Raw genomic sequence first — 25,101 nt, forward strand, 5'->3', positions numbered from 1 at the left:
TTTGGTGACTTTGATGCAAACTGCATGTTGCCTTCCTCAAAGGCAGTGTATCTGTGAGTAATTGTCCTGTGGAAGCATTTGATGCACATACACGATCCCCCACTGATCTGGAACAGAGTTTTTGATATTGTAGAATTCTCAATGCACAGATCTTCATGTTTGGACATAAATCACTTGGGAAAGATCTTTGCTTGTGAATAATAAAGAGTTAGGGAAAAGGAGTGTGTGTTTCACACCTCATGGACTTCTCTGAGAGAGTGATGTCCAATTTAGACAAAAGAGGAGGTTTGTTGGATTATGTGTTTCTGCATTGCTAGAAAAAAGTGGACACTGTGCCACAAAAGAACTAGGTAAAGAAGCCAAGTCTTTTTGTAGGAATGAAGGGGAGACTCTTGATGAATAGTAAATTATATTTGTCGAAGAAAACTAAGGACTCATGTTAGAGAAGCCTTCTTAGATTGGGATGGATCATCATTGGTGTGCTACACAGTGCAGTTCATGGGCCTTTGCTCTACCTGATCTTGGTGAATGACTTGCCAGAAGGATTAGACTCTAATTTGAATGATTGTAGATAACCTCAGACTGTTGAGGGAAGTGAAAAGTAAGAAGGATTGTATCAACTTACAAAGGGGACCTAGACAAGCTCCAAAGTTGGTTTGCTACATGTTTGTGAAATCAGACAAGCAAATGCAAAGTAATGAGGATGGGACACAGTGAAAGGCCATGATACTGAAATTAATTAACAGGAAATATAATGCAGAAGTATGTTTTTTAGGGGGACTTCAGAGTCAACATTGTACCTAACCTATTCCCATAGCAACACCATAGAGGAACTGTGAGATAAGCTGTGTAGTGTTAGATATCAAAATTGCATTCAAGGACATGGATATTAAAAATTTCAGCAATATTTCATTTCTTGTACGTGGACAAAACTATGATGTGCGATGTGCTTTTCATGATTGATTACTGTATTTAAAAAACCCACATTGGACCAATTGAAAAACTCCAGAGGAGAACATCAAAGACTTTACCAAAATTAAAAGAATTGAGTTACAGTAAGAGGTTAGGGCTGTAGATTTATAATTTGTCTGCCATGAAATATGGAAGAGTAAGAGGTGACAAGATCACACCCTTTAAGTTTTTAAACCAGTTGATGACACTGACAGTAAATAGTTCTTTGAAAGATACAAAAAATAAAATGTCCAGAAGCCAAAGCATGTTATTAAACAAGTAAGTAGTAATAAAGCTCTTGTATAGTATGGGCAGTGGTTAAATGGCATGAACTGAGTAATGAAATTATGAAAGCAGACAGCTTACAAAAGTTGAAAAAGTTGTATGATAATGGAGAAGGTTCAAGAGATAGGGTACCACAAGTTTAGAGCTCCTTCCTCATACCATACAGATTGATAATTACTGAACTTAATGATAGTAGATGATATGGTAGTTGAATGAATAAATGAGAAAAATTAAAATTGAAGAAAGGCTTGGAGGCATACACATTACGACCATAAAATTGGTAGGAAGCCTTAAAGGCTATGCATAAAAATTTCTTTGGTACCCTAAGCCTTCTGGAAAATCAAAGAAAGCCAGCTTTTTCCTCTTATTTGTATATGAAAAAGCTTAATGGTTAGAGACAACTTTAATTATTGGATGCATATTTTAGAAATGTTGGTTGTCTTTGACTAGGATTTCCTATATCCTGTTTGATCCTTTATTTGCTTTAGGAGTACAGTTTTTATTACTTAACAAGGTAGTGAGGACTTGGAAACCCCAATAATATAACAAACATAGAGGATAAAGAAAAGTGTAGAACTTTGTCATTCTTCCTACAACTGAAATTTCCATTTTGAGGCAATTCTTTGTTGACTGACGATTGGTCATACTTTATTAACCCATGGTTGCTTAATGGATGAGTCCTGCTCTGTCGCAGTTGCAGTGTTACCATGGAACATGTACTATTAGAATGCTAGAAGTATAAGAGTGTCTGAGTCATTATCTATTTATTTATTTATATTACATAATTGCTGTTTCCCGCATCAGCAAGATAGTGCCAGGAAACAGTCAAAGAATGGCCCATCCACTCACATCCACATATACACATAAACGCCCATATACGTACACACACATACATATATCAACGTATACATACATAATAATAGACACACAGACATATACATATATATGCATGTACATATTTATACTCGCTTGCCTTCATCCATTCCTGGCGTATTCCAGGTGTATCACATGTTTTAATTTCCCCAATTTTTTATTTACACATGAGGGGGGGGGGGATCAACCCGTGTATTGCACTGTAAATTAAGTATGGTCATGATAACTATAGTCTGTAGATGAGTTAATGAATGAATGAATATGGTGCCATTTTCGTTTTTTTTTATTCTTATTAAAAGAGAGGTATAATGTTTACAGTAATCACCCAGAAGGTTTAACCTTCCCTTCTGTGAGAATGTAGAACTCAGAATGACACTGATAACTGATAATAGCCATTAGAAAAGAGGTTTAGATTTATTTATATATTTTTTGCTATGCATACGTACCATTTATTTAATTATGTATCTCTTATCCATCCTATCTATGTTTCTGTTATCTCAAAAAGCTTTGGGAGTGAGATGTAGATCAGTGATTATGATGTTGCTGATACTTCATACAGTGATTTGTTGGATCTCTTAACAATGTTGAAATGCTTTATGTCCAAGATGATTGTAGAGTATGCTCAAGCTTTTTTGTGAGAATTGTCAGAGGCATAGTGATGAGACAGAACTGTTATAACATGCTTATCAGTAAAAGAATATGATATGTGAAAAAGTAATTTGATTTTTTTTCAACCAGTTGAATCCACTGAGCCTGGGCAGTGTGGATACCAGCCATATTGCTTTGTTCAGTGCCCTTGTGACTAAGCTTAATGGGTGCGTCAATCAACTGGAGCAGTTCCCTGTTAAGGTTCATGACTTGCCAGGTACTGCTCTTTCTGGTGTGGGTAGAGGAGGGTCAACGTCTGCCATCAAGTTTTTCAACACTCACCAGCTAAAGGTATGGGAAGTGTGGTCATATGTGAGAATAGGAATTCAGTGAATGAAGTATGTACCCTTGAAAAACATTGTTTTGTGATATGTGGATAAGATCAGCCTTTTATCCCATCAGTATTCCATAATGTTGGAAAAGTAGAAGTAATTAGGATATAGATTTACTGCAAAACTTCATTTATCTGCTATTTTTATCTGCGATGATGTGTGTTGTATATAGTAAAGTGGTAAAAAAAGAATGCCTAAAAGTGTATTTTTTTTCATTCCTCATTGCCTAGCCTGCCTTAGTGAGGTTGTCAGGAATAAATGAACTATGGCTTCATTTCCACACATACACCCTTTGGCCATCATGAATGATTTTATTGAAACCAGAGCCTGTCTTCCACAGAAACTCTAGATTGTACCTTATCTGCTTTATATGCCCTAGTTCAACTCATTGATCAGCCCCCTTATGTATCACATCAATCCACTTCTTTCTGTTCCATGCATGCTTCTTGCCCTTCATAATATTCAAGCTCTGTTACCCCAAAACACCCCAAACTCCCTCCTTTCTCATTCTTATTGGTCTACACCATCAGTATTGACTTTACTAATGCATTTGACAAAGGAGACAATAAGATTGTAATTAAAAAATAGCCATATAGAACATGGGATATATTGAGAAAATGCAACTGTCAGAAGAAGAAATCATCATCAGAGGTTCTTCATAATGATACCTGACAAAGATATAAAGGAAAGTGTAACAAGATGTTTTGCAGAATGGATTAAGGAAAGCGATAAGCACTGAGGACAAAGAGAAAATGCTAGAAGACCATAACATGAAGGGGCAGAGGAAAACCAAATGGAATTCAGTGAAGAAAATTAGGTAAAACCTTGTCATGGAAAGATATTGGATGTAATGTTTATGTCCTTAGTGAATGGAGTAGTATTGAAAACATTAATTATATGACAGAGAATGTTGATGATGCTACTCATTACAAAAATAGAAAATGAACCTTTATTCTGCTGTATTATAGATATTCCCAATTTATGGTGTACCAGCAGACAATATTTTTCATATATGTTGTACATTAAAAGATAAATGTGTTAGTGTAGATGAAGGAAAGTTTCAGACAACACATGTAGCAATAGTGGATGATCACTTTAGCAAATAGTTCATTAACAAATGGCAGTGTCCACCAAGGAAGGCAGTCTGACATATATTATGTTGAAATGCAAATATTTTCCTCAAAGCTCCTACAACTATGGATAGAAAGTACCCAAGTGAATCTCATGTTTCTTGCAAGAAGGGAAACAAGAAAAGCTTTGTATTGAAGGTAAAGTTTGGTATATTGAAGTATTTGGTCTTTTTCAGCTTGGAGTCAATGTAAATAAAGTACTTTCTTTGCTTCATACTTCACTAAAAAAAATGAGTGTATGGATAAGTTGAAACAGTATATTCAGAGTGTGACCTCCCTTCAGTGCCATGAAGATCACTCACATAAAGTTGAAACATTATATTAAGAGTGTGACGTCCATTCAGTGCAGTGAAGATCTCTCACATCAAAAGTGAAATTATGGAGAACATGGGGCGAATATGGAATGTCTGGATCAAAAATCATAGTCAGCGTAACATCCTGGTAAGTGCAATGGTTATTCAGTGGAAAGTTTAATCGTTTGTTGGCAAATTCTTTAAACATTCATCCTTAGATGAAGTGCCAGGCAATCTTGATCTATTGTCTGCTTAATTCTGCAAAGCCCTCACTACCACGAACAGTTTGACATGCAAATTTCTGATCTATCTTGGGTAAGTGTTATTAAGCTCTATTGATATTTCATACTTAAATGCAATATTGTGTGCCTTGTTTTCTGTGTAAATTCTTAGATTGATGCTGCATGTTTTTAAACATTCCAATTGTATTTCATGTGAAAGTTTGATGAAAAATCTCCCGAGGAACATAATCCACCTTTATCACATTATGTCCAACTGTGTGGTTATTTTCTTACATTAGTGTTTATCACGCATTATATATCATGAACCAATGTTGGGGGAGGAAAGGAATCCCTCATCCCTGTAGCCCAAAACAGTGTTCTGACTAGAATGTCATGAACATCATGAACCCTTTGACTTAAAGTTGTTGCTAGTCTATCTGTATATCTGTATCTCTGATGCCCATTTCCTTTGGGAACTTCAGTGGGGTGGCCACAACAAAAGAGTCTCCATAATGTTGAACTCCGGTGCTGCCGCTTACCCTTGAGTGCCTCGCCCTTAACAGTGTCACTGGTAGAGAGCAACTATAATGCTGTTTTTCAGAGGCTCTTATCTGATATACCTACCAGTTTCATGTACCTAATGTTCCAATCCAGCTCCCAGCTAATGTTATTACCCACTACTTCTACCTGATTTTTTTTTTTTTTTTTTTTTTTTTTTTTTTTTTTTTTTTCTCTGTTGCTCTTATCATTTTGCCAAAAGGCAGCTGCAGCTGGTGCATAGCACTCTGCAGAAAAATCTAGAGTAATGAAGAATGATTTGAGCAAGTGTTAAGTGTTATGTGGAACAAGGAGAGATTGTATGTTTGAAGACAGAATGCCTGCTTTCCACTCATGATTATATAGTAACTAGTCATTGACATTATTTGAGAAGAAAAGCATATTGAGTTCAGTAGGTATACAGTGAATAGATGTTAATGAAATTAAAAATTGAACCGTAATCACTCACTGTAGAGGATGGGCCTAATTGTTGTTCAGGATCTTGTTCCAGTCTGGTCTTGGGAACGGTTCTCTTTCTCTCATATAATAATGATATTGATAAGGGGCTACATTGTAAAATATCAAAATTTGCAGATGATATTAATCTGGGATAAAAGTCTACTCTTGAGAATGAACATCTGTAGCTTCAGACTGACATAGAAAAATTGATGGACTTGATTCGTAGGTGGCAAATGAATTTTTATGTTGGTAAGTACAAAGTTTTGCATATCAGTTTTTAAAATGAGAAGGCAAGCTGTAGTATGAATTCTGTTGAGCTACAAAAGGTAAATGAGGAAAAAGACTTGAGTTTTATAATTTCTGGCAACTTAGAGCCAGTTAAGCAGAGAACAGAAGCAGTAAAAAGTGTGAACGAATTTGTTGGATTCATAGATTAGGCTTTTGAATATAAGTCAAGGGAAATCATCCTTATTCTTTTCAGTTCAATTTTGTGTACCAATTTTTAGAATTGTGTTCAGTTTTGGTCACCTTTCTTGAAAATAGATATAGACAGAATAAAGAGAGTACAGCATCAAACTGCCTAGATGATTCCCATACTGTGAGAGCAGACTAAATGACTTAGATTTATATAGGTTAGGAAAGAGAAAGTTAAGAGTCGATCCAACATGGGTATTCAAAATTATCAAAGTCTTCAATAAACTCAACCTAAGCAGCTATGTAAGATTTGACTCATCTGATTACACTGAAGTGCAGGGGTCCTCACAGAATGATGAGGTAACATTCCCAGCGATGTCGTTATAGAGGAGTTTCATTGTATGAGTGACTGAAATTCATATCATAAGGGTGTTACATGTATGGATTATGCCCAAAACAACTTACCATCAATGTAGCACACTTTACTCTTTATTATTGTGTGTATTAGACTCTCTGATCCAGCAAATGTTGCTAATTTGCTGGTAATTAGATGATATTCAGTGATTGTCACTGAGAGTGCTGTTAATAAGGGATTGAGGTAGTTGATGGTGGAGTGTGATGGGAATGAAGTAAATTGATGAGGGTGAAGTGAACAGTTTGTCAAGCCAAGCTTTCTAAAGTAAGTTTAAACTTTTCAGTAGAATTATACCTCTTTAGTTTAAAAACTTGCCTTTTTCCCCTGTGTTTACATACAGTGGCACTATACATGCGTTCTTTAATCCTTAGGCACTTCACCATGATCCATACATGCATTGAAAATTGTAACTACCCAATCAAAAACAATTACCCCCTTTCTTAAGGAATTCAACAGCAATATCATCTGCTCCTGCTACTTTGCCCCCATTTTATTTTATTGATGGCTGGTTACCTTGTCTCTGTTCACCAAACCAATCTCCATGACACTCACTTCACCTACAACCCTTACTGAAATGCCCTGCATCTGCCACTGTATCACCAAACACATTCAACAGTCCTTTAAATACTCACTCCATTTCCCCTACTTCATCACTACCTGTTACCACTTCCCCATTTGGCCCCTTCAGTTATGTTCCCATTTGTTCTAAAAGTCTCATTTTCCCTGAAGTTTACTGATATTTGATCACCCCAACTCTTATTTGTTCTCTTTTTCTACTTGCACCTTCCTCTTTACTTCCTATTGATTTCTCTTACACATCTCCCACTCATTTGCACTCATTCCCTGTAAGTATTGCCCATATACCTCTTTTTTTCTCTTTCACTAGCAGTTTTAGTTTGTCATGCCACTACTCACCATCTCCCATCTTACAAATGCCGCATGTTTCTCTCATACATGTCAGCACCACTTCCCTAAGTACCTCTGATTCCTCATCCCCTCCCCTAGCTACATTTACTCTCATCTTTTGTCATTTTGTACTCCGTCTCTTTCAGTATTTCTTTACACACACCTTTTTTTCCAAATGTGTAATGCTGTTTTTGGTCTCACATTGTTTACTTTTTACATGCACTTTTTTGATAAATGGTTGCTCCTTCATACAATATACACCAATTAGTTGATCTTTTACCATCACCATTTCTGAGTTTTGAGATGTGTACTATCTATAGTGTTTATATGTGTATAAAAATTCTAGATTTGTAATGCTGATTTTGTTTGTACATTATTTTTTTACATGTATTAGTGCACAAATGATTATGATAGTGTGCAAACCAGATAAGTAAATCTTATACCAACATCACCATTTTGAGGTGAGTGTATTTATCACTGCTGTAATTCTTTATTAGTGATGATCAACAAACTTGGTTCCTAATGATGATGATGGTATAAGACATAATATTTGGTGTATATGATGTTACAGAGTAGAATAGTTACTTAAGAGTATATGCATGTAGAAAAATGTAAGACTGAAAACATGATTGATAATTCTTGATTATCATAATTATTTATGTACTTTCTCATGCTGTTTTCATATTTTCTGGTAATTTGGAATATTCCTTTTTATAATTTTTTTCATAAATCATTCTCCCATCATATTGTATAGATGATAATTACATAAAGCACCATTAATTCATGTTCAGTGCATGAGGTCACAGGATTTGAGCTATCACGTGCAAAAGGGGAAAAGATGCAGTGAGGGAATCTTAATGAAATCGAGATGTGTGGTATGGTCAGTTAATGCAAGGAAAAGGTTGGTGCATACTTCAAATCATAACATGTTCGTTTAGACCCAAATATAGATGTCTGTAGACCCAGAATGGATTATAGTGAATATGTAAAGCTATTGACTCGTTGCGTGCAGTGTAAGACAGCTTGAATATTCTAGATGATGCATATTTTGTCATCTGTTCGTGAGTGTTAGAAAAAGACTGTGACCCACTTGTACTTCAAAATGATAGTCAGGTCAGCCATTACAATAATGTGGTAAACATGGGAAGGGGAGGATGTCAGAATGAACTTGAACTAAAATTCTTCCCAACCTAACCAGCCCTGTCATAGCTGAACATAGAAACTGCAGAGTTAAAGGAAAAGAACTATGCCAGTTGTGACATTTCAATGGATAAACATTGGAATATGAGCCATGCACTTTGTCAACTATGCATATAATCACTGATCCAAGCACTGCTTTCTTTTGTGACCTGTAGAAATAAGGCCTTCCTGGCTATAAGACATTTACAAAGGAAAAGCCAGGTCAGTTTCTGTAGCTGTTTACCGTAAGGTAATGCTTATGAAGGAATAAAATTGTTAGATCAATTTTTTATAGATTTTTTTTTTTCTTTTTCATATCCTTGGATCCTCAGTGTAACTTGCAGCGTCATCCAGACTGCACAAGACTAAGACAGTGGCGTGGAGGACCAGTCAAGGTTGATCCATTGGCTTTGGTGCAAGCCATTGAGCGTTACCTGGTTATCAGAGGTTATGGTCGACTCAGGGATGAAGACGATGACAACTCCGATGATGACAATTCTGATGAAGACATAGATGATACCTTGGTAAGTTTTAAGCATCATGGTTTGATTATGAATTTGCTTTTTTTTTATAATGGTTTCATCTTGCACTTAACTGCACCAACTTAAGCAAGGGTGCTTTGGAGGGACTTGTTTTTCAGCGTTGTTGTCATCGTTAACATCCTCATATGTACGCCTCATTGTTCCCGATTATTTTGCAATACCAAGGAGATGCAACACTGTGATATACAGAATTTTTTCACAAAGTAAATGCTGTAATGTGTTCCATTTGTATGCCCTCCCTTAATCCAAAAAATGAGATACATTATCTCATGAACTAAAGTCTTCTGCGATTTCCCCCAGTCACTTTGGCTCATTACATCTTTTAGCCAGTTATATCTGTCTGTGGATGGTTTAAATTTCCATCAAATTAATACTTGCTAGACATATGTGTATGAAGTTTCCCATATGCCTGGTATTATTTTGATTTGAAGAAATGATATAAATGTGAAAGTGGGGTTAATGCTATATGTTTATTTATACTTTAGAGATGATGGCATCAAATGATGGGAGTTAGACATTGTTATCATGGACTGGGAGACAAAGAGGTGGATAGAAACTATTGGTGCAAGAAAAATGTCCAAGGTTGAAACAAACGTGGCTACTGGATCCCATACTTACAGTGTAGGGATTGACAGCACAGGGATTATCCATTACGAAACTATTTCCTCAGACTGCAAATTCATGGAACTCTCTTCCATCTTCACCTTTCCCAACTCTTATAACCTTTCCACCTTCAAATACTAGAGGAGCCCTTGTGAGTCTCTCTCTCTCTCTCTCTCTCTCTCTCTCTCTCTCTCTCTCTCTCTCTCTCTCTCTCTCTCTCTCTCTCTCTCTCTCTCTCTCTCTCTCTCTCTCTCTCTCTCTCTCTCTCTCTCTCTCTCTCTCTCTCTCTCTCTCTCTCTCTCTCTCTCTCTCTCTCTCTCTCTCTCTCTCTCTCTCTCTCTCTCTCTCTCTCTCTCTCTCTCTCTCTCTCTCTCTCTCTCTCTCTCTCTCTCTCTCTCTCTCTCTCTCTCTCTCTCTCTCTCTCTCTCTCTCTCTCTCTCTCTCTCTCTCTCTCTCTCTCTCTCTCTCTCTCTCTCTCTCTCTCTCTCTCTCTCTCTCTCTCTCTCTCTCTCTCTCTCTCTCTCTCTCTCTCTCTCTCTCTCTCTCTCTCTCTCTCTCTCTCTCTCTCTCTCTCTCTCTCTCTCTCTCTCTCTCTCTCTCTCTCTCTCTCTCTCTCTCTCTCTCTCTCTCTCTCTCTCTCTCTCTCTCTCTCTCTCTCTCTCTCTCTCTCTCTCTCTCTCTCTCTCTCTCTCTCTCTCTCTCTCTCTCTCTCTCTCTCTCTCTCTCTCTCTCTCTCTCTCTCTCTCTCTCTCTCAAGATAGCTATGATTGGGGCATGTTTTCTGTACTATATCAGTCACTATAACTAAAGTTAGAAATAAGGAAAGCCCATTAGGTAGATTGGACTGCAGCAGCAAAGATGAATAGTGGAAGTGACACAGAATCAGAGAGAATTCTCAAAATATGCTCCTCTGCAGTCTTTAATGGTATGTATGGTTATCAAATTGTAAATTACTTTTGCTTCCAAAAGAAATAGCATTCATCCACATGGACATGTTTGTGGATGATGCCAAAGTGATGAGAGAAGTGAAATTTGAGGAGGATTGCATTAACTAACAAGGTGACCTAGACACTTTTCAAGGTTGGCTTGATATGTGGTTGTTCAAGTTCTGTCCAAGTATTGAGATACAACACAGTGACAGAAGCCTTTAGTATTTATATTTTTGAACAGGAGTTAAGCTGCAGGAATCTGTCTTTAAGAGGGGCTTGAGGGCTGGTGTCATCCCTAACCAGTCACACTGTTAGAAGAACAGTAAAGGAGACAAACTATCTGCTATCAAGTATGGGGACAAAGAAATAATTAGCAATCTGTTCATATCCTACATAAGACTAAATGTAGGTGTATGTTCATTACTTGTAGGGAAGGAGTGGGAGTTATTGTGACATGTACAAGAGAAAGCAGCAGGAGGTCAAGAGGAAGGTGCAGAGGCTGAAGAGGGCAAACCTCAGGGAAAATGAGAGGTTTTGGAAGGAGCTTAATCTTAATACTGCAAGAAAGACAAGAGAACAAATGGGAACATCACTGAAGAGAGTAAATGGGGAAGCCGGATTGTGATGTGGTGAAGAGGGAATGGCATTAGTATTTTGAAGGACTATTGGATGTTTCTTAACAGGGTGGCAGATGTTTGGTGTTTGAGTTGGGGAGATATGTGAAGTAATTGAGTCATGGCAAGTGTTTTGCTGAAGTGAGAAGAGGTGGTGAAAGCTTTGTATGAGAGGTTTGACGTGGCAAGACAACTGGAGTGGATGGTATTGCAGTTGGATTTCATGATTAGAGGACGACTAGGTTTTTCAGTGGATGTATGTATCATGGTGAGGTGTCTGAAGATTGGCAGATTGCTTGTACAGTGCCATTGTTTAAAGGCAAGGGGGACTGAAATGAGTGTTCAAATTACAGAGGTATACTTTTGTTGACTGTAATTGAAAAGTTGGTTGTGTGGAAAAGTGATGACTGAGAGGATGGTGGAGTGTGTCATAGAAGGTGACTAAAAGGGGTAGGAGCAGGGGGCTGGAAATCCTCCCCTCTTGTTTTACTTTTCCTAAAGAAGAAGAGAAAGGGGCCAAGGGAGGATCTTTTCCTGTAAGGCTGTCATCTGTTTTTGACACTACCTTGGTGATGTGGGAAATAGCGAATATGTATGAAAAGACTATTATTATTATTATTATTATGCTTAATCGCTGTTTCCCCGCGTCAGCGAGGTAGCGCCAGGAAATAGATGAAGAATGGCCCATCCACTCATATACACTTATATATACATAAATGCCCATGCATGCACATATACATACATATAAACATATACATACACATACACAGACATATGCATATATACACATGTACATATTCATACTTGCTTGTCTTCATCCATTCCTGTTGCTACCCCGCCACACAGGAAATAGCATTGCTACCCCCTGCTTCAGCAAGGTAGTGCCAGGAAAACAGACAAAAAGGCCACATTCATTCACATTCAGTCTCTAGCTGTCATGTGTAATGCACTGAAACCTCAGCTCCCTATCCACATCCAGTCCCCAGACATTTCCATGGTTTACTCCAGATGATTCACATTCCCTGATTCAGTCCATTGACTGCATGTTGACCCAATATACCACATTGTTCCAATTCACTCTATTCCTTGCACACCTCTCTCCCCTCTGTATGTTCAGGCCCCAATTGCTCAAAATCTTTTTCACTCCATCCTTCCACCTCCAATTTGGTCTCCTGCTTCTCGTTCCCTCCACCTCTGACACATATCCTCTTTGTCAATCTTTCCTCACTCATTCTCTCCATATGTCCAAGCAATTTCAGCACACCCTCTTCTGCTCTTTCAACCACACACTTTTTCTTTCCACACATCTCTCTTACCCTTTCATTACTTACTCGATCGAACCACCTCACACCACATATTGTCCTCAAACATTTCATTTCCAACACATCACCCTCCTCGGTACAACCCTATCCATAGCCCATGCCTCAAAACCATATAACATTGTTGGAACTACTATTCCTTCATACATACCTATTTTTGCTCTCCGAGATAATGTTCTCTCCTTATACACACACACACACACAAACACACATAAATATATATATTTTTTATTACTGTAATTAGTCACTGTCTCCCTTGTTAGCGAGGTAGTGCAAGGAAACAGACGAAAGAATGGCCCATACACATGCATATACATAAACGCCCACACATGCACATATACATATATATATATGTATACACTCTAGCATAATCCAGGTAACCATTGTATTGAGAATTTTTGGATTTTGATAAACTCAAGGTATTAGCAAAGCAGAAAATGGAGTGATGTGCAAAACTTACCTATGAAATGGCTCATTTGCTGGGAATATCTGGTGTTGGGTAATGGCATAGTGCTCGAGTCAGCTTAGAAAGTTTTTGTATGTCTGGTCTCTTGAAATATTCTGCAATGATGACAACACTTTCAAGCATAGATTGCATATTTTTTTTAATTTAGAATATCACTGTACAACACAGAGAGGGAAAATATTTTTATGCTGCCTATAATAAATGTCTGTATGTGCCCTTGAATGTAACAAAACTTTAGATGATAATTTTCTAGTTATTTATGAAAAAAGGAGCGATTTTACACCATGGCCCATTCTAAGACAAAAGGGAAGGCTGAGTAGATTGTTTATTTTTCACTATCGAAAAGCATTGGACACAGTACTGCATGGAAGGCAGTTTAAGCTGCAGGGATACCAGGCTGGAATATAGCATCAATGAGATGGCCTTGATTAGGGCCTCAGCTTCTGTGCTGTCTCAGCTTTAAAAGAAAACACTTTTGGCAGTTATCAGAATAGGCTTCAAGTATATGGGTAAAGAAATATTTAGTAAGCTGTTCATATCATACATAAGGACAGAACTAGAATATGCCTCTCAAGATTGGTTATATTACCTAAAGAAGCACGAAGATCTCATGAAGAAGGTCCAGAGGAGAGCAACAAAGTTGGAACCAGAATTAAGAAAGGTAAGTTACAGGAAATGGCTGAAGGCTTTAAATTTGCCAGTCTTGCAAGAGAGAAGAGTGAGGGGTGACGATCACAACCTGTAAGGTTTTAGAACAGATATGTGGCTTGGATAGTGAACAGCTCTTCGAGTGATGTAAGGATAGGTGCAACCAGAGTATAACATGAAATACAACAAGAAACATTTCAAAAAGATGTAAAGTTGTATGACAGTAGAGAATGTTCAAGAGATGGGGGCCCCATGAGTTTGAAACTCCCTCACTGTACTGTACAAATAGCTAATCACTATTGAGCCTTTTGGTAGCTATATCCAAATCCTTGTACTTTCTCATGGAGTGACTGATGTACAACAGCAATGTGCTGTGTCCATGTGATTTATAGAAAATTTCCCCTAAATTAGTGATGATTTAAACGAACCATTCTTACGAAGATTGTAAGCAATCAGGACTACATCGGATCCTGAGGGTCATTAAAACCTTGAACAATTATATTCATATGATTGACTTAACAGAGTGACATGCCCGCTCTTAGCCTAATAATTGTTCAAACTATGTGGAACTATATACCATGTTATTTTACATAAGGTGTCTGATAAACTTCAGCTTGCAAAGTCCTTGTTATATGGGAATATTGTCCCAGTTAAGTGAGTATTTTATTCTAAGCCTTCCACCTGTAAGGTCAAGGCACAGCCAACCTGATTGCATTAGGAATAAGTCACTGCAGCCCAAAGCAGTCATCCTCACAAGGAAACAGTGTAAACTATACAGAAAGATCCACCCAAATTTGAATATTTTAGCATTTCATATCAAATACAATTACTTTTTCATGGGGTTTATGATTCAGAACAGCATGTAATGACTATGTAATTGATATGAATATTGCCTCACTATGATGCCTCTGTTTTTTTGTATGGATTGGATATGTTACCATCCTGACTGAAATGGGCTATAAAAGTGATTACATCCTGTAGTCATGCTTAGTAGAACACCATATTTATTTATTAATCTATTTTATTGTTTAATATATATATATATATATATATATATATATATATATATATATATATATATATATATATATATATATATATATATATATATTATCCCTGGGGATAGGGGAGAAAGAATACTTCCCATGTATTCCCTGCGTGTCGTAGAAGGCGACTAAAAGGGGAGGGAGCGGGGGGCTGGAAATCCTCCCCTCTCAATTTTTTTTAATTTTCCAAAAGAAGGAACAGAGAAGGGGGCCAGGTGAGGATATTCCCTCAATGGCCCAGTCCTCTGTTCTTAACGCTACCTCGCTAACGCGGGAAATGGCTTTGTCGCTGTCTCCCGCGTTTGCGAGGTAGCGCAAGGAAACAGACGAAAGAAATGGCCCAACCCACCCCCATACATATGTATATACATACATGTCCACACACGCAAATATACATACCTACACAGCTTTCCATGGTTTACCCCAGACGCTTCACATGCCCTGATTCAATCTACTGACAGCACGTCAACCCCGGTATACCACATCGATCCAATTCACTCTATTCCTTGCCCTCCTTTCACCCTCCTGCATGTTCAGGCCCCGATCATACAAAATCTTTTTCACTCCATCTTTCCACCTCCAATTTGGTCTCCCACTTCTCCTCGTTCCCTCCACCTCCGACACATATATCCTCTTGGTCAATCTTTCCTCACTCATTCTCTCCATGTACCCAAACCATTTCAAAACACCCTCTTCTGCTCTCTCAACCACGCTCTTTTTATTTCCACACATCTCTCTTACCCTTACGTTACTTGCTTGCTCAAACCACCTCACACCACACATTGTCCTCAAACATCTCATTTCCAGCACATCCGCCCTCCTGTGCACAACTCTATCCATAGCCCACGCCTCACAACCATACGGAATTGTTGGAACCACCATTCCTTCAAACATACCCATTTTTGCTTTCCGAGATAATGTTCTCGACTTCCACACATTCTTCAAGGCTCCCAGGATTTTCGCCCCCTCCCGCACCCTATGATCCACTTCCACTTCCATGATTCCATCCGCTGCCAGATCCACTCCCAGATATCTAAAACACTTTACTTCCTCCAGTTTTTCTCCATTCAAACTTACCTCCCAATTGACTTGACCCTCAACCCTGCTGTACCTAATAACCTTGCTCTTATTCACATTTACTCTTAACTTTCTTCTTTCACACACTTTACCAAACTCAGTCACCAGCTTCTGCAGTTTCTCACATGAATCAGCCACCAGCGCTGTATCATCAGCGAACAACAACTGACTCACTTCCCAAGCTCTCTCATCCACAACAGACTTCATACTTGCCCCTCTTTCCAAAACTCTTGCATTTACCTCCCTGACAACCCCATCCATAAACAAATATATATATATATATATATATATATATATATATATATTTTTTTTTTTTAAACTATTCGCCATTTCCCGCATCAGCAAGGTAGCGTTAAGAACAGAGGACTGGGCCTCTGAGGGAACATCCTCACCTGGCCTCCTTCTCTGTTCCTTCTTTTGGAAAATTAAGAAAAAAAAATATATATATATATATATATATATATATATATATATATATATATATATATATATATATATATATATATATATATATATATATATATATATAAAAAAATTTTTTTTCTTTTTTTTTCATACTATTCGCTATTTCCCGCGATAGCGAGGTAGCGTTAAGAACAGAGGACTGGACCTTTGAGGGAATATCCTCACCTGGCCCTCTTCTCTGTTCCTTCTTTTGGAAAATTAAAAAAAAAAAAAGAACGAGAGGGGAGGATTTCCAGCCCCCTGCTCCCTTCCCTTTTAGTCGCCTTCTATGACACGCAGGGAATACGTGGGAAGTATTCTTTCTCCCCTATCCCTATATATATATATATATATATATATATATATATATATATATATATATATATATAAAGCAGATTAGGAATTTTTTCACTTTGCATTTACAAACTTTAAACAGGCTGCAGTGACAGTAAACCAGAGTTCTTCAAGTCATAAACTTCAGTTCGTCATCAGTGATCACGTCTTACCATATAATATGACTGTCTACCAAGCAATAAGACAGTTCTCATCTCCCTCTGATGCCAGTGCATCTGAAGCAGACACAGATACAGAAACTCCCATTTCTCACTCTGCTATATGGCTACAGACTCATACTATATACTACAGGTATGATCATGCAGTTTCCTTTTCTTTGTAGTTATTTTTTGCATAAGTTATCAAAATCATAAACAATGCAGTAGTGTACTTGTTTATATTATGGATACATTTTAGACATAATGAATTTTAATATCTAAAATGGAAAAATCTCAGGAAGCCAAGGGTGCATTTGGGACAAAGTACATGGAGATTCAAACCATACTGGACATCACTTATGACTCACATCCCACAACATAAGTATCAACATCATAGTTATAAACAAACTAAACACCTACAGAACACTTACTGGTACCAGAATTAAAGTAGAAAAAGAATCTCTTAATATCCTATATAAACAATTCATCCACTCCATCATAAACTATGCCTCACCTGTTTGGTCATCCTCTTTATCTAATTCAGCAAACCATGCAAAACAGAGTTCTTAGAACAGTCACCATATGTATGACAACCATAGACACTTGACACCTGTGTAAGAAAACAAAACTAAAGAGTCAACATAACACTTTTCTTGGTAATGTTTGTAGTTCCAGGACTTATAAGACTACAGCATTCAAGCTTATGTGGGAAATGCTTGATACTTGAAAATAGGTATTTTAAAGGTTTTCCCTCAAAAAGTCTTAAAGTTAAATGTTTAATCAAGGCAAGCTTTCTTCAGCCCAGTTAGAATACTTGTGGTGCTTTATAGTAATCTTGTTTTCCTTCATCCATTTCACAAAAAGTAATTTTATTAGTCTTGCTGTGATCTTCAGACATATCTCTAATCAAACCTGTAGATACGGTAGTAAAACTTGAACAGGTATTTGTTTCTTTAAAATTTACTTTTTGGGGATTTTCCCATCAAGTGGTTTGACACTAGTCATACTGGTTTCATGCATTACATAATTCATTTCTTTATTAAGTCATATAAGCTTATGGACATGAAACATCCTCAGACCTGTGCAAGAAGAAGAACAAGGGAGAAGTTCAGGGGGAAGAAAAGGAAAAGCAGGAGGATCCAAAACCAGTCCAAAGAAGAAAGCAGATGCCCTTGTAGGAGGTAAGCATTAAATTTATCAGATGAAAATGTATGTCATTTATAGGCCATGATTATTGCAAAATATCACTAAGATGTATATTTTTTGTTTAGTTGTAATTTTATGTCCCTCCTACAAGGATTCTTAACCCTTGTACAGAGCTCTAGGTCTGTTATTTACTTAAATACCACCCAGAAAAGTATGTATGAGAGAGCTGAAGAATATCTGCTAAAATGGTATGGTTACTTGGAGAGGAAGATGTAGGATAGGCTGACTAAGTGGGTGTACATGTTGAAAATGGGGGAAACAAAGATGAGGAGGAACCAAGGAGAGGGAACCTTGGCATTAAGGAGGCTTTCAGTGCTCGATACCTAATCATATATAAGGACATTAGGCATGCAGGGAACAAAGCGAATTAAGCAATGGGTTATACAGGAAGCAGTGAGCTGTTGGAGAATTGAACTAGTTGTTCAGTTCATTACAGCATCAGTATGGTTCACGAAAGATCTCGGGACACTTTCTATTTCTGCAATCTAATCTGTCGTGTTGGTTGATATTTGCACACAGGCTTCTATTCCTGAGAGTTAGAAGCTCTTTGAAGAGCGTCATTGTTGGTTTTCCTCTCATCTGGAAATGTGCAAGATCCATTGTTCCATCTTTTTGGAAGAGGTAACTGTTGCCTAGTTTTGCTCACTGAAAGTAAGACCATGAGACATTATTACTTAAAAGCTTTCACAGTGTTCAGTTGTGATATACGTGTGTGTTTGTTCAGTATTCTGTGCTGTTCCTAATTTTCTCATGCTGGGATACCACAGGGAACAAATGGTATTAACTTCAGTAATTTTTGTGACAATGATATCAGTCATTGACAACAAAGTAAAGGCAAAAAAGACAATATAAGAATGGGCAGAAGTGAACCTGATGGGATGTAATGAAGATAGATATGAGTCAGGGGATCATGAAAGGGCAAAAACTGAGGAAGAGGTAGCACTTCTGCTGAAGCTGGAGTATGGGAGTATGTGAAAGAGTGGAAGAATGTCAGCTCCAGACTGATGTAAGTGAAAGTGGATTGCAAGAGATGACTTATTATCAGCACATATGACGTGGCCGTGAGAAGAAAGATCATGAGAGGCAATTGCTTTGGAGCAGCTGACTGAGTGTCACTAGTTTTGATGCAAGGGACCAGGCATTAGTGATTGGTGATTTAAATGCTGATGTGAATAATGTGGTAGTTGAGCATATTATTTGTGGATATGGGGTATTCAGTAACGTGAATGGAAATGGTGAACAGTTTGTGTTTTGTGCTGAAAAATGACTGGTAATTGGGAATGCCTGGTTTAAAAAGTGACGCAATTATAAATTGTGAGCTGGAAAGATGGTCATTACGCATTATTAGATTGGTAGGCATGCTGAGAGGGGCAGCTAGTGGGATATCTGATTATTACCTTTTGGAGTTAAAAGTGAAAATTTGTAGAGGTTTTCAGAAAAGAGGAAATGTTATGGGTGAGAAGAGGATGGTGAGAGTAAATGAGCTTGGAAAAGAAACTAGAATGAAGAAAAACCTGGAGAGTGATTGCAAAATGGCAAAAGGTGAGAATAAAGGTAGCTAGGGGAGTGGTTGCAGAATAGGAGGTATTAAGAGAAGCAGTGCTGGCATGTGAGAGATGTATTTTACCATACCAATGGTAGGAGACGGGTAGATTAGAAAGGGTAAAGAGTGGTTGGTTGAAGAAGTAAAGTTGCTGGTGAAAGAGAAAAGAGAGGTATATTGGTGTTCCAGGGAAGGAGTGCAAATGATCTGGAGATGTATAAGAGAAGTAGCACACTTCAAAAGATGTCTCACTTCCTCCAAAATTCATATATACTTTCCTTTATCTTTTCTTTTTCTGTTTCATAATTCTCTCTCTATTTCAAGTAAGGCCCAGTCTTGATGTAGACTTTTGTCTGTGACTGGAGCCTTCAACATTAAAAAAAGGCGAGAAGTTTACAGAGGTTAAAAAAAAGGGCAAATGAGAGTTGGTGTGAGCATCAGTAAACTGTGGGAGAATAAGATGTTTTAGAATGGGGTTTATAATATATGAAATACAAGAGATCAAATGGAAACATTGGCAAAGGGGGCAGTGCAGAAATAGTAACAGATAGTAATGAAGTGAAGAGGAGATGTAGTGAGTATTTTAAAGGACGGTTGAATATGTTTGATGATGAGGTGATAGATGTAGGATGTTTGGATATAACTTCATTCTAGGCCAATGGGCCTTGTGTCATATGTTTTTCCTATATACTCTTATGTACTTTTTCTCTGTCAGGTTTGAAAAATTCAAATGAAAGTCACCAGCATGATTTATGATGAAAATGAATAAACATTGAGATTCCCTTTACAAATGAATAGAACCTTCCTATTTAGATTTAGACAATTTTTTTTTATATGGGGCCACCAAGTGTCATATTTTTCTGAGCCTTCCAGTTGTGATTCTGTGAAACTGTTTATCAAGGATTATTTGATCATGAAATTTTTTTCCAGGTTTTCTTATATTTTAAAACAATACTTTTAATTTTTTCCAGATGGAAGTATTGTGGGAGGAAATAATAGTGTTTTAGACCAGTACCTGACTGCCAACCTTCCAGCTAGTGTAACTGTTAGTGACCCAAGTATTGAAGTTCTGGCTTTATTACGGGTCCTTCATGCACTGAACAGACACTACGGATCCCTGTACCCTCCAGCATGTTACCCGTCCCCTCTTCCAACTGCTGAATTCACAAATCTCAAATTAACAGCCAAAGCAAATAGGCAGTTGCAGGACCCCTTGGTGATAATGACAGGCAATGTTCCACCATGGTTACCTCAGATTGCTTATGCATGGTAAGTATCTTAGTTTTATTTGTATATGAATTGTGTTACATGGTTTACTCATTTTCACTCCCATTGACTCGTGTATAATTGAATGTTTTCATTTTCATTACAGCCCGTTCCTGTTTCCATTTGAGACCCGCCAGCTGCTCTTCTATGCAGTTTCTTTCGACCGTGACAGAGCCTTACAACGATTAATGGACTCCTCACCAGAGCTCAATTCTGTTGACAGTAGTGAAAGAGTTACACCAAGACTTGAAAAGCGCAAGAGAACTGTTTCTCGTGATGATATCCTCAAACAGGCTGAGGCTGTGATTAGTGACTTGGCTTCTTCAAGAGCCATGTTAGAAATACAATATGACAATGAAGTGGGGACAGGTTTAGGGCCTACTTTAGAATTTTATGCTCTTGTTTCTAAAGAGCTTCAAAAAGCAGACTTGGAATTATGGCGTGGTGAAACAGTAACTGTGGAAGAAAGAACTGAAGAAAATCTTGGAAAAGCAGTGAAATACATTAATGTCAGTAATGGCCTTTATCCAATGCCTGTACCTAGAAACATTAAATCAGCACACATGACAAAATTGAGAACAAAGTTTAGATTCCTTGGGAAGTTTATGGCAAAGGCTGTCATGGATTCAAGAATGGTAAGTTTGAAATGCTCTGTTGTTGGTGTAATAGTTTTTTTGTGTAACAGTGCTGATCTTTCAACAAGTAGAGAAAAGAAGTTATATTTGGGAAATGTTTTCTTTCCATAGAGGTGAGTTACTTTTTATGGAAAAATAATTAACATTGAGTTGATAGTTTTAATGTTAGGATTCCTGTTCAGGATTACTGTCACTGACCCACAACATACTTGGAAGTCCTGCCTAATAAGTTGCAGTGTCACCTATTCAGCACCAAGATAAAAAGATGAATACACATAGTGTATTATTTCTTTCTTTTTTACATGTGCTATTTCCCATATTACCAAGATAACACAGGAATCTATCTCAATATCTCTGATGCCTGTTCCCTCTGGGAACTCCCATCAAGGGGTAGCCATGGCATAAGAGTCTCCACTTATCCCTGTCCATACATTCCTCCCTCGCATATACCATTCCACGCATTTTTCCTCTGTTTTTCTCCCTCCAGTATTCCTTCACCTTATTTGCCCATGTCATAGGTGGTCTTCCACTCATACCAACCCCTTTAATTGTACTATCACAGGGATAGATGAAGAAATGGCCATGCCATTGTGGCAGAATCTCATTTTAGATGTTACACTGTTATTCCTTACAGGATCAAGTCTACTCACATTACATATTGTCATTCTTTTGTGTTGAGGACCCAGAACTTGCACCCATACAACACCATCAAGTCTGCTTTACCATCAGACATGCCCATCTTTTCCCTCACAGATAGTGACTTCTCCATCCAGACACTTCAGTGCTAAACAGAATCTTTGCCTCCTCTCCCTTCTTTGATGTACTTCAGCTTCTATAGTTCCATCTCCTTTCGCATCCACCTCCATATAGCTATAGCACCCCTCTTCCTCCATATTCTTCCCGTTCAAACTCACACAAACCAGCCTGTCTTGACCCCTTTCTAAACTTCATAACCATAATTTTGTACACTTTATATATTGAAATCATTTTTTTACACATACTTTCAATCTCAGACACCAGTGTTTGCAAAATCTCTTTTGATTCTGTTACAAAAGCTCTGTCGTGTGCAAACTATTCCTGCTTATCTCTCAAGTTCCTTTCTGTAGCATACTGTGGACTAGCCCCTCTTTCCAAAACCCTCACATTTTAACTTCCTCACATCCCCATCTATTAACTAATTAAACAACCATGGTGACATCAAACACCCTTGAAACACACATCATCCTCTCCTCCATATTCACTTGCCTTGCTCTCTTAATAAAACTTTGTGCTGCATCTAGTAGCTTTCTTTCCATGATATTTGTATGGAACACCTTTCTCAAAGCATCTCTGTCAACCTATCATGTGTTTTCTCCAGACTCATAAGTGCCATATTTAGAGCCCTCCCTTTCCCAAAGTATTTCTCACACAGATTACTCAAAGGAAACACCTGGTCCACACATCCTCTTCCACCCCTGAAGCCTTATTGCTCATCCCCACTCAGATGCTCTTATGTGTGCCACAGCTGTGTCAGCACTTTCCCTGACAACTTACAAGGTATACTTAACAGGCTTACACATCTGTAATTCGAACTTTCACATTCATCCTCCATGCCATTATATCAAAGGTTGATAAAATCATTCTGCCAGTTTTTAAGCACCTCTCCTTGAGCCTTACATTCATTGAAAATCTTAGCTAACCCATCAACAATACTCTCACCTTTTTTTTTTGAGAAATTCAGTTGCAAATCCACCTACTCGAGCCACTTTTTGTGCACTTTATCTTATGCAGTGATCTTTCCACCTCTTCTCTTTTCTCCAAACCATTTAACATGCATCCACATACCATGTCATCTAACACATTCAACAGTCCTTCAGAGTACTGACCACAACTTATTTTCTTTGCCTGTTAACACTTCTCCATTGGCTCCCCTCTGATTTTTCATTTGCTCTCCTGTTCTCATACTATCCACCTCCTTCCAAAATATCCATATTTTCCGAGAAGTTTGCTGATACTCTTACTACATCTCTCATTTGTCCTCCTTTTGAACATTTGCACCATTCTCTGGATGACTTGTTGCTTTTTCTTGAACTCTTCCTAATTACTTGCTCTCCTTCCTTGTAGTTACTGCCCATACACCTCTTTTCTCTTTCACTAGCAACTTGATTTCCATATTCCACCACTCTTTACTACTTCTCATAAGTCCAAACTCACCTTCTGCATGCCATACACCACCTGCACTCGTAAATACTGCTTCCCTCAGTCCCTCTAGTCCATGGCCACTATCCATTTCATGTGTTCTAACCCTATGCCACTGTGCACTCTCTCTCTCTTGGACCCTCTGCTGCACACAAGCCTCTTTTCCAAGTTCACTCACTTAAGCCACATTCTTCCACTAAGTTCCTTTCTTCTTTTCCTATAATCACGTTAAAGTTTCACACACAACACCCCAAAACTTAATGACCTTAGGTCTTGCCTAGTGGAGGGGCCAGCTTCCTGAGTGTTGCGGAAGTTCCACAGAAAGGACCCCTGGGGTAGGAAGGCAGTGTAAGTTGTACATTCACAGCTTACTATATTCTAAGCTGGTCACTTCATTCACTGCTACCTGTGAAATCCTTGGTTTGGCTTTAGTCATCATAGTCTTTCATTTATAACAATCCTTCCCTCCTCTGTTTTTTAAGCTCCTAATCCAATTTTTGGTCATTAACTTTAGCCAAGATGTTTCTTTATACAGGATTGACAAGTACAATGATTAGTTAACTTACTGATGAGTATTATTTTGGTTTGACAGATGATTATTTCAACAGTGGGCCACTTTTCAGCTTGCTTGCAAAATCAGTTTATCATACATTCAAACTTAACCTTTGTACCTTTCTCTATGCAGTTGGATTTGGGTCTTCATGAGTGTGTATACAAATGGCTTTTGAGTGAAGAATGGTCTCTGGGTCTAGGAGATGTGACGTCCCTTGATCCTACATTGGGACACACTTTAGACTGCCTTCACTCGACTGTATTACAAAAGAAGCGGATCATGGCACAGGGAGAACAGGAAGGAATCTCGGGTGCAGAGCTCCAGGTTTGTAAATTCATTTGGAAAGATGTTCCTGGAATGAATTTATAGTGGTGATATTCATTTAGGTAACTAAGAGTTCAATTGGTTAGTATTTTTTTCATTAGTTTTATTGTACTTGATCGCCATTTCCCACATCAGTGAGGTGACGCCAGGAAACAGACAAAGAACGACCCATTGACTCGTATACGCATATATATACATAATTGCCCGTACACATATACATACATATACATAACATATATACATATACATAAACAGACATGTACATATTCATATTTGCTTGCCTTTATCCATACCTTGCGCCACCCCACCCCACAGGAAACAGCATCACTGCCCCCCACTTCAGCAAGTTAGTGTGTACAGATATTTCCTAATGAGTTTTATGAAAATTTATTCATTTCCCGTAACCCAAAAGATCCAGAATAAATACTGAGTGAAAATTAATGCTTTTTCAAACTACCATAAGAAGCACATTTTATCTAGTGACCTTCCAAAAGGTGTACTTTGAAGATTTATCTTTGATGTCAAAAGATTTCTAGATTTCAGAAGGAAATGAAGTTTTCCATGTATGTTTTTT

General features: G+C 37.9%; 1 protein-coding gene across 3 annotated transcripts in view; it reads left to right on the top strand.

Annotated features, from left to right (window-relative positions):
• Positions 1–25,101, top strand: part of ctrip (E3 ubiquitin-protein ligase ctrip) — a 128,644-nt gene that overhangs the window by 89,157 nt on the left and 14,386 nt on the right. For 2 of the 3 annotated variants that reach the window (XM_071666340.1, XM_071666342.1), the window contains 7 exons: positions 2,848–3,048; positions 8,976–9,167; positions 16,768–16,976; positions 17,900–18,003; positions 20,543–20,840; positions 20,944–21,472; positions 24,336–24,527. In XM_071666340.1, coding sequence (XP_071522441.1) covers positions 2,848–3,048; positions 8,976–9,167; positions 16,768–16,976; positions 17,900–18,003; positions 20,543–20,840; positions 20,944–21,472; positions 24,336–24,527 — 1,725 coding nt within the window. The remainder of the gene's footprint in view (positions 1–2,847; positions 3,049–8,975; positions 9,168–16,767; positions 16,977–17,899; positions 18,004–20,542; positions 20,841–20,943; positions 21,473–24,335; positions 24,528–25,101) is intronic. The other variant, XM_071666341.1, reaches the window with a different exon arrangement.

This window comes from Panulirus ornatus, chromosome 11 (assembly GCF_036320965.1).
Source record: "Panulirus ornatus isolate Po-2019 chromosome 11, ASM3632096v1, whole genome shotgun sequence".
NCBI lineage: Eukaryota > Metazoa > Arthropoda > Malacostraca > Decapoda > Palinuridae > Panulirus > Panulirus ornatus.